This window comes from Vitis vinifera, chromosome 7, assembly GCF_030704535.1.
Source record: "Vitis vinifera cultivar Pinot Noir 40024 chromosome 7, ASM3070453v1".
NCBI classification, from domain to species: Eukaryota; Viridiplantae; Streptophyta; class Magnoliopsida; order Vitales; family Vitaceae; genus Vitis; species Vitis vinifera.
In genome coordinates, this window is record NC_081811.1 from 4,901,342 (window position 1) to 4,915,015 (window position 13,674).

The window sequence follows — 13,674 nt, forward strand, 5'->3', positions numbered from 1 at the left end:
TTCACGTGTTCCGCAAGCGCGTGTGTGAAAACGGTGTCTAGAATCCTAAGGCTCCGAGATGGACACGCGTCTATCTGCACCCCGGACTTTACAGGTGGCCGCCGGTTCCCAGTCTCCCACAACTCTTACGTTTCATCTCTATAAAAATCAGTTCAAATCGACCTGCCTCAGACTTTGATATTTCTGTCTGAAGAAAACGCGAGAAACTGCGAGAAAATTTCAGAAAATTATAAGGAGTAGAGCGCTTGCGATCAAGATTTCCAAGTGTTGTGTTTGTTGGCATGATTTTGAAGGAAAAATGGTAGCGGAGGCTGAGGTTGTATGTCAACAGAGGGTTCCAGTGCTGGACGTTCAATATTATGCAAGAGAAAACAATATCGAGGACGTGGTGGCAATTTCGACGTCTCTTTCCTCTCCGAGTTTTGATCCGATTTGCGCTTCGGATTCGGTTTCGGCTGATTCATCCGGCACTCAAGTGGTGAGCTTTTGGTTTTGGTTTTTTGTTTTTTGTTTTTTTTTTTTGTTTTATGTTTGTTGCTGTAGGGATTTCATCCTTGTCAAGAAGGATTTGAGCTTCATATGTTGTACGGCGAGCTTGAATCGTTTGATTGTAGAAGCAAAACTGAATTTTGTTGAAAATTGGTTGAACTATTCGGATAGAGTTCGAAATAACGTGGGTAAAGGTAATCTCGTTAGGCTAAATCGATCTTGATTGACGAAATCCTGATCGGATAGGTGTTTTTGAGGAAAAGTTTAGATGACGATCATGACCTAAACTACCTAAGATTATTTTTCCTTTTAGTGTTTTCTCGAAATTTTAGTTGGATTTTGATTGAACTTTTTTGTATGTGATTTTAGTTTACTTGCAGTTGTGATTAAAAGCCATGATATCTATATGTTGTTTTGAAGGATCAAGTGGAATTTTTTTAGAAAGCAAAATTTCCCCTTCCTATGAGAGAAAAAAATTAATTTATATATAATTTTTAAAATATTTATTGTCTAGTTTCAGGGGAAATTGCTTCTTATGTGATTTTCTGCAATAATTGGCCTTGAACGGCCTTTGGTTTTCTTTTTGTGTATCTTGATCTGATCATCTGAGTGATAGCACTTGTGGTTTTATAAATAGTAGATTTTCTGAGGGAAAACACTTGACATATGATTCCCCTTTTTTTTTTGTCCTAGGATATAAAATCTCCTGAGAAAAATCCAGACGCTACTCTTGAATCTGCTATTGTGCAATTTGTCCCTTGCATCCGATCTGGTAGCTTTGCTGACATTGGACCAAGGAGGTACATGGAAGATGAGCATATAAGGATAGATGATCTATCTATGCACTTGGGTTCAGTCTCTAGGCTCCCGAACCCATGTGCTTTTTATGGGGTAATTGAATTGTATTCTGGGTCTACCAACTACTCTTATTGCCTGCATCTGAGTTATGTTAGAACTGATTGAGGTTGGATATTATGCAGGTATTTGATGGCCATGGAGGACCTGAAGCTGCAGCTTATGTCAGAAAAAATGTGGACAGATTTTTCTTTGAAGATGCTAACTTTCCTCGCACATCTGAAGTTAATGATGTTTTCTCGGAGAGGGTTGAAAATTCTGTCCGGAAGGCATTTCTTCTGGCTGATCTAGCTTTGGCAGATGATAGTGGTGTGAGCAGTTCTTCTGGGACAACAGCACTTACTGCTCTGATATTTGGGAGGTAAATTAATGATTAGGATTAACAAGTAGATGCTGGGTAGTAGGTTTTATGCAACATTTTGTTGGACTTTGCTTGAACTAGCAAAAGCTCCAACTGTAGGAGGAATTACTTGCCCCAGCACTTTCTTAGTTTTGATTGTCCATGTAATTGTTTGAGGCATAGTTTGATTATTTGCTTCCTTTTTTAATTTGTGCAGAACTCTAATGGTTGCCAATGCTGGTGACTGCCGGGCAGTTCTTTGCCGAAAAGGTCAGGCAGTAGACATGTCTCAAGACCATAGACCTAGTTACCCATTAGAACGGAAGCGTGTTGAAGAATTGGGAGGTTTTGTTGATGGTGAGTATCTCAATGGGGTTTTATCAGTAACCCGAGCACTGGGGGACTGGGATATGAAGTTCCCCCGGGGCTCTGCATCACCGCTCATTGCAGAGCCAGAATTCAGGCAGGTGGCATTAACAGAGGAGGACGAATTCCTCATCATTGGGTGTGATGGTATTTGGGATGTGATGTCTAGTCAGGAGGCAGTTAGCCTTGTGCGTCGTGGCCTACGGCGGCATGATGACCCAGAGCAGTCTGCAAGGGACCTTGTCATGGAGGCTCTGCGCCTCAACACATTTGACAATCTCACTGTTATTGTCATTTGTTTTTCTTCTCCTGATCAGTTTGAACCAACACCTCCACGACAACGCAGATTCAGGTGCTGCAACATCTCCATGGAGGCCCTTTGCAGTTTGAGGAGCTTATTGGACAACAATGGCAACCGATGATGGATGTACATATAATTATTTGAATAAAACCTCTCTTGTCAGGAGGGGTATACTGTTTGTTGCTGCTTCAGTTTAATGCTCGAAAAAGCAGCTAGCAGTTTTGTAGGTGCTGGTGTTTAGCTCTGGCCGGTGAGTTTTTCTGGGTCATGTATATAACGAGTGGAAGGTTGGGGGTAAATAAAGTTAGATTTATTGTTGTCTGCTAAGTCATTATGGATTGTTTTTGGCATCAAGTCCAGAGTGACCAGTGACCATCCATTTGTTCCATGTGTATAATGATATCTATGTTCACATTCAATGACAGAATTTGACATCTATTCTCTACTCTCTCCCCTTTTGTTGGTCTCCACTTTGGGCCCCTTAATTTGGAAACAGGAGCAACAATCATTATATCTTCCTCCCCCTCTGTTCATCTCTATGTTGATTGCTCACCGACTTTATCGTATATATCCATGAAACCTTGTCTAGTCTTATATATATAGTCTAGAGAATAGACAGATCAACCCTCTCAACGGTTAGAAAACAAATCGAGTATTATTGGCACTTCTGAATATTCAATTGTCTAATCGATACATTTTTCCTTGTCATGGTTATGAGATTACTACATGGTTTGACATCAACGGTTTTCCCTTACAACAAAGAGATTAGAACTTCCATCTTAATAATATTTCATATTAACACATTAATGATATCAATGATGAAAAATCAACCACCGTGAGGCTTACCATTGAGTTTAGGTAATCAAACTGTGGAGTCAGCATGATAGGTTTTTGCGAACTTGGCAAACCGTTCCAACCCACGTAGAAGTAAGCCTTCAAGAAAAGGCCGCAGTGCCTGAATAAAATCACCATTAGAGAGAAAATGTTACTTCGTCTTCTTTTGATCTTTTTCTTTGCAACCGAACATGTACATTAAGTGATTTAAGTGAAGAATGCTTACCGATGCCACTGGGATCAAGACCTGAGGAATCTCATATGATACTGTTAGCTGGAATGGAGAAATTTAGTCATTAGGGTCTACTACTGAAATTTAAGCCACCCAAAAGTAGAAGACATAAAAGAAATATTTCATTCCCTGTGACCATTCCCCCAAAATTACCCACAAGCAGAATGGAATACAATCAAAGAGAAACAGGATCAATAAAAAGATTTCTTTGCTCTTTCTATGCTAATTATCATTCCTCTTGGCGGCTCTATTGACAAATCGGTCATCTCAACAAAGTTGGAGCAATATAGAAACATTAATGTTAAGTTAAAACCCGATATTGGATAAGTTTAATGTAAACTCACCTCTACTGTGCATGATGAAGGACTTTTTGGATAAAACCGAACAGCTCCTCTGCCATATGAGAAATCAAGTTAACAAAATTCCGATATCAAAACAAATGAAATACCAGTTTTTGAGGTTTTCTAATTCAGAGATGGCCAGTTTCATTTCATGTCTGCAAAAATACACTCAATTCCTATAACTCAAAGCTTCTAGTTCCATAAGATTCTTCAACATATAGATTCCTTTAAACCTTCCTATACCTAAAGTGATTTTCTCCCAGGCTGTGTAATGCCTGGTATAGACTTGAACAACAGCTTATTAATCAATTGAAGACAAAAGGGAATCTGTAAATTAATTCTACATTGAAGCCCATGTCGTTGTTTGTGTTATGATCATCTAACATATATTTCCAGTTACCTGTTAGGAAGACCTTCCAGAGATCTCCAGTGGATTTTTTGATTTGGGATTGGCTGCAAATGAAGTAAAAATAGCTTGACTTGATATTATGACAAAAAGAGAGGAAAAAAAGGGTACACTGACATCCTTACCTGCATATTTCGAGCAAGCCAAGAGAATTCAATATCACGACCAAATGCTTCATACTTTAGCGACCATTTTGATAGATCAGGCTTGTCTTCCAAAACCTGTTCAATTTATACCAAATTATGTTCAAACAGACTCTTACATTAAGTACCCCTAGATGTTAGTAGGGAGCAAAATCACAGCTTGGTCTCATATGTCATAAACTTAATAATAACATTGAACATTTGTTGGAAAAGACTATGCCTTAGAATTACAAACAGAAAAATATACCCAACATGAAGATCAATAAGTTTGCATCAGCATTTTCCCTCCAACCATCATTTGCTTGGTCAATGTTATAAAGAACTGGGATGCTTTTAAATATGAATGAGGGTTTTCTTTTAGAGGGGATTTTCCCAACAAATTTCTATTGTAGAAAAGCAGGTTGGACATTAGGTAACTTTACATTAGAAAGATACAAAAGGGGAATACATAATCAAGTTATGTTTCAGCCTACCTCAACAGATGAAATGAAGGGCATCCAACGGGGAATGGATTGTCGATCAGAATAACAATTATATGCAACTGAAATAGGCACGTCGATTTCAGTCCTCACCCTGCAGTCATTCACATGTTCTAATTAATAGTAGTAAGCTTGAAGCTTGAAGCTTGAAGCTTGGGTTAGATGTATAGAGAATTATCTATCCATGTAAAGACTCATCCACTGGAAGTTGTAGAGCCCTCTAAAGACTAATTAAGCAACTGCAAAAACATGAATAGAAAAGGCAACTGCATCCACTAACATTGTTCCATGAAGGAAGATCTATTACTATGAGAAAGCAGAGTCTGCCTTTAGATGGAAAGGTTATATATTGATGCAAAAAGGAACATGTTGATTGTACTTGGTTGCTAGAGATTGAGTTTGGCTTAAAACTCCAATTCTACAGAACCCAGTAGGGAAATTGGCTTCTAGATTTCAAATTTGATCTATTGGTATGAATTGGAATTGAAGTTTTCAGTTCAAACTCAAAGGCCCTAATTCCAAGCAGTCAAACAAGCAGGTGTTTACAAACTCCACCAGAACTGATGATTCTAATGATGCAGCAAAGCACTCGTTTCAGGAATTGAGCACCAAATCAAAATGGGTGTCTGTCCAATTCATCAAAATGGTCAATAATGAACACTTCCATAAATCCCGTTTCACCCTAGACACAAAAAAATCAACCATACCCAAATAACCCAAAAAAACAGAAAGGTTAATAATAACCAGAAATCATCATCATCCAATTTTCTGATTCTACTCAATTTTTTTGAACTGATCCTAGAAGACCCAAAAAAACAAAACAAAATATGAAAAAGCTTCAGAGATGGAGATGAAATTACGTGCAGTCCTGCCACTCCATGACAGGGGAAAAGGGTCGAGTACTGGTGAAAATCGAGTTCCTCTTGGTGGCTCCATAAGGGTACCTGAAAAAGACATCAGTCATAGACTGCGGCCTCAAACAATGAGACTTTCTGAGAGAGGAAATGGCATTGAACACCACTGCGCCTCCGCTTCTACTCCTACTTCTTCTGATCAAATGGGTCATATAGGTAGGAGTTGATACAGAGAATGACGAGGTTGCAGACATGGCTGACCAATCAGAGATTGAAGCTCAGAGATTGGAGGAGATGGTCCAACCTCCCCACAAAATAACATCAAAAATCTTTCCACTCAGGTTCGTTCTGTCCTGCTAAATCAACCCGGCTGTTATGTCACATACATGACCAGCGAATGGAATCCACCTGTCAAGTCTACATTGATCCATAATTCTTTGGAGAAATATTGAATCTATGAAGGAAAAAAAGTAAGCAAAATTTTCTTTTTTCGGTTCACAACAAGATAATAAATTAGCTTTTTTAAAACCTACTTTTGGTAATTTGGTTATTAAGGAAAAAAGAAATGAAAATATAGTAAAGTAAATGTAGAAAAACTAAAAAATATCAATATTTTAATCAAAATTTAAAAAATAAAAGTAATAATTCCTTAAATTTTAAGATTTTGTTTGCATAAAAGAGTTTATGAAAAAGGTAATTGAGAAAGAAATAAGCATGAAATAAAAGAAATAAAATAAATTTAAACTATAAATATTTTTAGAATCTTTTTAATTTTATTTGGATATTTAAAATGAAAACATTTATGACAAAAGGCCAAAATGTTCTCCACTTCAACAAAATAATCTTTATGTATTTAAAATTATAAATATAACCTCAAATGGAACAAAATGCTATTATTTTATTGGTTTTGAAGTAAAAAGAGTATAAGCAATTTGACGTGTCTATTTAGTAAATAATGCAACAAAAAAAAAAAGCAACAAAGAGTAAAGGCATTATTGATGGGGAGAATTACCAACAGGTGGGCTTGGCCGAAATAGTTATCGGAAATTGTGTTCTCTTCTGCTAATTCTTGGGTAGAACTTTAATAGGCTTAAATACCAAAATCTTTATTCAACTAAAACTTTTAAAATTTAAAGTATTTAAAGCACTTCACTTGATTTGTCAAAATAATTACTACGAAGGCTCACTCATCCTCAAGGATTTTTAGAGGACAATTTTACCCTTAAATATGTTTTTCATATTATTTATAAATAAGTTGATATTATCAATGATGTGGGGCTCATACATGATGATAAGTATAGGTTGATAGGTAATCAACAATATATTTCTCAACTCGAAAAAATTGTTGTCCACTTTTGAACAATCAAGTGACTGTTTAAAAATTTACTATTTTTTTTTTCAAAAAATTGAGATTTTTGAAAGAACCTTGTAAAAAAATAATTTCAATATCTTATAAATAAAAACCATATCCTAAAGTTATTATATCGTTTTATATATAAAACATACAATTAAAAACTTTGTTATCATAATATAATGAATAATTATTTTTTACAAGCACTCATCAATTGAATAATATATAAATATTCAATTTTCTAACACACACCTAATTAAATGGAATAACTCACAATTATTCGTAGGTAATATAGCACGTGAAAAAATTAAATAAAAATAAATTAAATTATGTTGTAATATATTGTAATGATAGTGTATTTATATTATAAATATAATGCATTTATGTCGTATCTATATTTCATTACAAAAGTAATAATTCTAAAAATGTTTATTCATACCTTATTGGTATTAACACATCGTATCAATATATTAACAACATTTTTTTAGTGTTTTGAAATTATTTAATAATTTTTGTATATATATATATTTAGAACTAGGAGTATCGTGAATTCAAATTAGTATTTCATTTGGTTTCATAAATTATTTATGATATAGGTATGTTGTGAAATATGGTATGATCATACAAAATTATCATTTTTATAAAAAATTTCAAAAATTTCCTAATTAGGTTTTATTGTAATGTATTGTAATGTAAGTGTATTTATATTATAATTATAACATATTTTTGTTGTACCTATATTTTATAATAAAAGTAATAATCCTGAGGATCACCTTTTGTACCTTATTAATATTCAATATATCAAATATATTAATATCATCCACTTGATGCATTGAGAAAAAAAAATTATATGAAATTTTTTTTATAAAAAAAACACTATGCAAAGGGAAAAAAATCATATAAATTTTTTAAAATTATTTTATTGTAAAAATAAAAAATTATTAAACTTTCTCTACCATTTTCTTATTCTTTTAGAGAATCTGAATAAAAAATTAAACATTTTATCTTCTTTGAATTTAATACAAAGATATAATTTATCAATTTAAAATTATAATATATATATGAAAAAATCATCATTTTTATTATATAATTATAAAACATATTTTTTTTCTTAATAAAATTAAAAATTAGAATAAAAATAAAAAATATAAAAAAAACAATAAATGACATTTTGAAATATTTTTTAAAAGTATTTTTGTTTTAAATAGTAAATTTAAATAAAAAATTATATACAATGGTAAGGGTTAAACCCAAAATTTTGATTTAAAATATGAATATCAATAATTACAATAAATGTGGGACCCACGCACCATAAATGTATTGACAAATCAAGTGAACGACTTTAAATGCTTTGAATTTTAAAAGTTTTAGGTAAATGACAATTTCGGTATATTAAGTCTATTAAAGTCATTCCCAATAATTATTAAAATATACCACAATTTCTAGTAATTATTCTGTCCAGCCCACCCTATTGGGTAATTCTCCCTTGTAATTATTGATATTCAAATTTTAAATCAAAATTTTGGTTTAACCCTTATAATTATATATAATTTGTTATTTAAATTTACTATTAAAAACTAAAATATTTTCAAAATGTCATTTATTTATTTATTTTACATTTTTTTTATTTTTATTCTAATTTTTAATTATATAATAAAAATGATGATTTTTTTCATATATATATATATATATATATATATATTAATTTTAAATTGATAAATTATGTTTTTTGTATTAAATTCAAAGAAGATAAAATGTTTAATTTTTCATTTAGATTATCTAAAAATAATAAGAAAATGATGGAGTATGTTTAATCATTTTTTATTTTTATAATAAAATAATTTTAAAAAATTTATATGATTTTTTTTCCCTTTGCATAGTGTTTTTTTTCTTCTTAATTTTCATATATAATTTTTTTCTAAATGCATCAAGTGGATGATGTTAATATATTTGATATGTTGAATATTAACAAGGTATAAAAAGTGATATTCAAGATTATTACTTTTATTATAAAATACAAGTATAACAAAAATATGTTATAATTACCATATAAATACACTTACATTACAATACATTACAATAAAACCTAATTAGGAAAGTTTTGAAATTTTTTATAAAAATGATAATTTTGTATGATCATACCATATTTTACATCATACATATATCATAAATTATTTCTGAAACTAAGTGAAATACTAATTTGAATTCACGATACTCGTAGTATTTTTTTTTATATATATACAAAAATTATTAAATAATTTTAATGCACTAATGAATGTTGTTAATATATTGATACGATGTGCTAATACCAATAGGGTATGAATAAACATTTTTAGAATTATTATTTTTGTAATAAAATATAGGTATGACATAAATGCATTATACTTACAATATAAATACACTATCATTACAATATATTACAACATAATTTAATTTATTTTTGTTTAATTTTTTCACATGCTATATTACCCAATGAATAATTGTGAGTTATTCCATTTAATAAGTGTGTTAGTCAATTGAATATTTATATATTATTCAATTGATGAGTGCTTGTAAAAAGTAATTATTCATTCTATTAAGGTAAGAAAGTTTTTAATTATATGTTCTATATACAAAACGATATAATAACATTAGGATATGATTTTAATTTATGAGATATTGAAAATTATTTTTTTACAAGGTTTTTTAAAAAATCTCAATTTTTTTGAAAAAAAAAAAAGAAAAAATAATAAATTTTAAACAGTCACTTAATTGTTCAAAAGTGAATATCAATTTTTTCGGATATGATAAATGTACAGTTGATTACCTGTAGTTATCATAATGTATGGGCCCCACATCATTGACAATCTCAAGTTTATTTATAAATAATATAAAAAACATATCCAATGGTAAAATAATCTTATAACAATCCTTGAGATGAGTGAGTCTTCCTAGTAATTATTCTTTCCAGCTTACCCTATTGGATAATTCTCCTTTATTGATTTCCAAGAGCCATTACGATACCAATTGAAGGATTTTGATAACCAAATTGATGAAAAGAAGAAATTTGCAAAGGGTGTGATTAGCCAAAATTTTGATACTTCTCCAAGTCATTTTGTAAACAACATTTCAACAAAGGACAATGGTGTATGGAAATTTCAATACAAGGTATAAAATGTCCTTTCAACTTCATTTTAATACAATTTTGATACAACAATCCATTTTGATACCATATTGATGTCTTCGCTTTTAGGTAGAAAGCTCCAAATTTGAGTAATTTCTTATTGAAATAAATTGACACGACTTCAACACAAACTCCGAATTTTGATAAAACTGGCAAAAATTGTTTTTCGAGCTTAATCCATGCTAATCTTGATTTGGAAAGGAATTTGAGGTTGAATTGGACTTGTCCAAGGCCAAGATTACTAAAACTCTACATAACAGGGTGAAATTGGAAGATATAATTTTGACACAAAAACCTCCCATTTCATACCTATTTCAATATAAGAAGTAGCATTTTGACAATCACTTATGATGAACATTTTTTATGCAAATTTTGATATCAGGTTATTTCTCCATGGAAATTTCAACACCAAGTTGTTCCAATGTTAAATTTAGTGTAAAGACAGCTCATGTTGACTTGTTTCCTTCGGAGGATAGACTTTTGGATATTTTCTGTTATTTTTGTGTTGTTTTAGGGTTTTCTAATTAAAGTTAGGTATGATGGATATAATAGATTTTCTGTTTATGCTGAGGCATTCATATACAATGTAAGAGGGAGCAACTTCATTTTTTCTCACCATATTTTATGAAGTTAGAATTTAAAAAAAAAAAAAAATATTTTCTCTTCTTCTTCATCTAAGACTTTCTTCACCATGATTGTCTAACTTCTTTTGATCTAGAGGAAGGATTGCTTCCTATAGGAAAAATCCTCAATAAAGGAGTGTTTTTTCAAGCAATATGTCCTTATTCTTATATTCAGATTTATCAATGAATTTTGTATAAAAATTCTCTGCAAGTCTCTTAGGATAAGACATAATTGATGCTTATTATGCTCATTGAATGCTTACCCTGAGGGTTTGATTCAAGGGATGGTTGATTTGATTAGTTATTTGTGAAACCTTTGAGTAGATCTTAAGATGGATTAAGGTTTCACTATTTTGAGATCAAATGTGAAAGAGTATGATCGTTGTTAGAATATAAAGATCTCATTCTAGTTAAGATATGACTTAGTAGTTGTTGGGACATTATGCTTTGTTTTTATTATTGATAATTTTGTTATTTTTATTGTGACATTTGATCTTTTTAGATAGTGACTTTCTATCAAAGATCTGAGGTTGTCGTTTAATGAATCAGTTTATCACAAGTTAGTTTGAAAATGTTTAAGTAAAGGCAAGTTAGTTTTTTGATAAAGTAGGATTGGATTGAAAGTTTTAAAATTGAGTTAAAATGTTTTCATTAATTTTTGTAAAGTCAAGATTTTAGTTTTTAAAAAAATTTCGTTTTCAACCATCTAAGCCCTTAGCCCTATATATACCCTACCTAAACGTGTTTTAGGGTTGGATACTTCCAAAAAGAAAATCTTAATTTGCCCTATCATTCCTAAAAAAACTCTCAACAATTTGTACATTGGAATTATTGGTTGTTGTATGACCAGCACTCCCTAAGAGGTTAAGGCGAATCTATTGGAGCATTTGAAGTGTTGTATCGTAGACGTGAATCATAATATAGGTATTGAAAAGTAAGTCTTAAGATAAGCAACCAAGTAAATATGTGTATCTTGATTCCAAATAGTAGATGTTTGATCTAAGGTCTCAAACTTTGTGATTTCTTATCTCCACGGTTACTGTGGAGGTTTTCCACGTAAAAATCATTGTATCTTATGTGTAATTGTCTCTTTATTGATATCTTTAATCTATTAGGGTTCAATTAAGTTAAAAAGGTTTAAATCCCATTCACAAGTTCCATCAAGTTAAAAATCTCAACCCTTATATTATAATATTTTAAAAACCATTCATTCACCCACTCTAATGTTATCCTACTAGATCCTAGGTTTTTCAGGAGTATTCTTATTTCATCACATTTTTGTTTGCTTTCATTCATTTTTCATCGTTTCTTCATTTAGATTTTACTTTAATCTAGTTTTGTTTGGCTACAACAACAATTAATCATTTTAACAGAAGCAACTAAATTGATAAACCTTGATTCTCTATGCGAATTCATAGTAAAAGTACATCTCAAAACACTATATTCAAAGTTAAAACAAATTGCTATGGTGCAGAGCATTAAGAGTGTATATAACTTTATAGTTGTTAGTTCCTTTCAAACTAGAATTTTCTTCATAATCACAAATGGGAATTGACAATCAATTTGATCAATTGTAATGCATAGTTGCTACATTTTGAAGATATTTGCAATTGAAGATTGTACAAAGAATTTGTAAGTGTTTTGACGTAGCGGATGAGTTCAAAAATTGATCAACCAAATTTTAAATCATTATATTTTTATCAAAAATGGTATTAAAAGCTTAAGGGGTGTTAAGATCTTTGATTTAAACCAATTCACTTCAATTTTGATGGATGCTAATGAAGGGTAATAGATCAAATGTTACTTAGAATATTTCAATCTTATATGGGATTAATCACCACATACCAATTTTCATCTTTCCCTAAAATCCTTATCATTTAAACTCATTTCCAAAATTAGGGGTTCATGGTGAAGAGACATAAGTATGCCTCCTTAAAATTCAATTCTTTTCTACGTTAGGGAGTGTTTCTTGAAAAAATTTATGATATTTGGGTTAAAAATTACATTTCAACAAGAAAATTCCCATAAATATATGTTATATTCTTGTTTTCCATTTATTAGGGTAAGACTGAAATATCTTCTTATGTTAATATATCAAGAAGAGGTTAATTTCATGTTCGGAGGTAATTCCAAAGGGATTTCACATGAAGATGATGAAAATTTGAGGTTCGTAAGACAAGTTGTCCAAGAGACTTTCAGAGGTCTTGGAGTTAGGTAAAATGCATTGACTATTTTAATAGTAGACTTTGCAATTATACTTGTGGTTAGGGATGACAATGAGACGATTTTTCTGAATACTCATCATATCTCATTTGTAATGAAACAAGTTTTAGATAAAGATAAGTAGTTTTATGACGGGTTTGATTTTTTTTTTAAAAAAAAAAATTGGGACATGTGCGGATGTAACTTTGTCTCGTACTACCTTGATTATATATAATGTTTAAATAAAAAAATATTTGATTTGATTTTTTCTTGTTTTTTAATATATATAAAATATTACTTTAATAAAAAAATAATTATAAACATTTGTAATCGATATTTATTTATAAATTATATTTATTTTAATAAAATTTAAAATATTAAAATTTGAAATTTTGAAAAAAAAAATTAAATGGGTTGAGTAAGAAGATTTGATGAAAATAGATACCAATAAATTTGATGAAATTGGAATAAGGAAACCTGCTCGTTGTCCATATCTTTTTAGATAATCATGATACATGGTTGATATAATATGATAAGTGGATAACATATTTTATCCCATATTTAATTGATAATGAATAATTTTTACATCATTTATTTTATCTTATGTTTGATATAAATGATAAAATATATTATTCATCATTTTTTAATATCCTTTTTGAATATATTAATCTTAAATTAAGATTTAAAGTATATAC

General features: G+C 30.4%; 2 protein-coding genes across 3 annotated transcripts; one reads left to right on the forward strand and one right to left on the reverse strand.

The window, feature by feature from the left end:
- Positions 1–108: 108 nt before the first annotated feature.
- On the forward strand, positions 109–2,796 carry LOC100246961 (probable protein phosphatase 2C 49). 2 transcript variants are annotated; one of them, XM_002279654.5, is made up of 4 exons: positions 109–478; positions 1,183–1,380; positions 1,470–1,705; positions 1,902–2,796. In XM_002279654.5, the coding sequence occupies exons 1-4, from the start codon at positions 299–301 to the stop codon at positions 2,470–2,472; spliced, it is 1,185 nt and encodes a 394-aa protein (XP_002279690.1). In that variant the 5' UTR covers positions 109–298; the 3' UTR covers positions 2,473–2,796. The 2 variants fall into 2 exon arrangements, with proteins under 2 accessions (XP_002279690.1, XP_010652296.1); XM_010653994.3 differs by lacking the exon at positions 1,183–1,380 and having other exon boundaries at positions 155–478.
- A 191-nt stretch (positions 2,797–2,987) lies between these two features.
- Positions 2,988–5,994, reverse strand: LOC100241830 (uncharacterized). Its single transcript, XM_002279734.3, has 7 exons — positions 5,647–5,994; positions 4,781–4,880; positions 4,290–4,385; positions 4,159–4,211; positions 3,762–3,810; positions 3,412–3,459; positions 2,988–3,306 (listed from the first exon to the last, which is right to left on the reverse strand). Exons 1-7 carry the CDS (start codon positions 5,892–5,894, stop codon positions 3,214–3,216), a joined length of 687 nt encoding a protein of 228 aa, XP_002279770.1. The 5' UTR covers positions 5,895–5,994; the 3' UTR covers positions 2,988–3,213.
- Between the last annotated feature and the right edge of the window lie 7,680 nt (positions 5,995–13,674).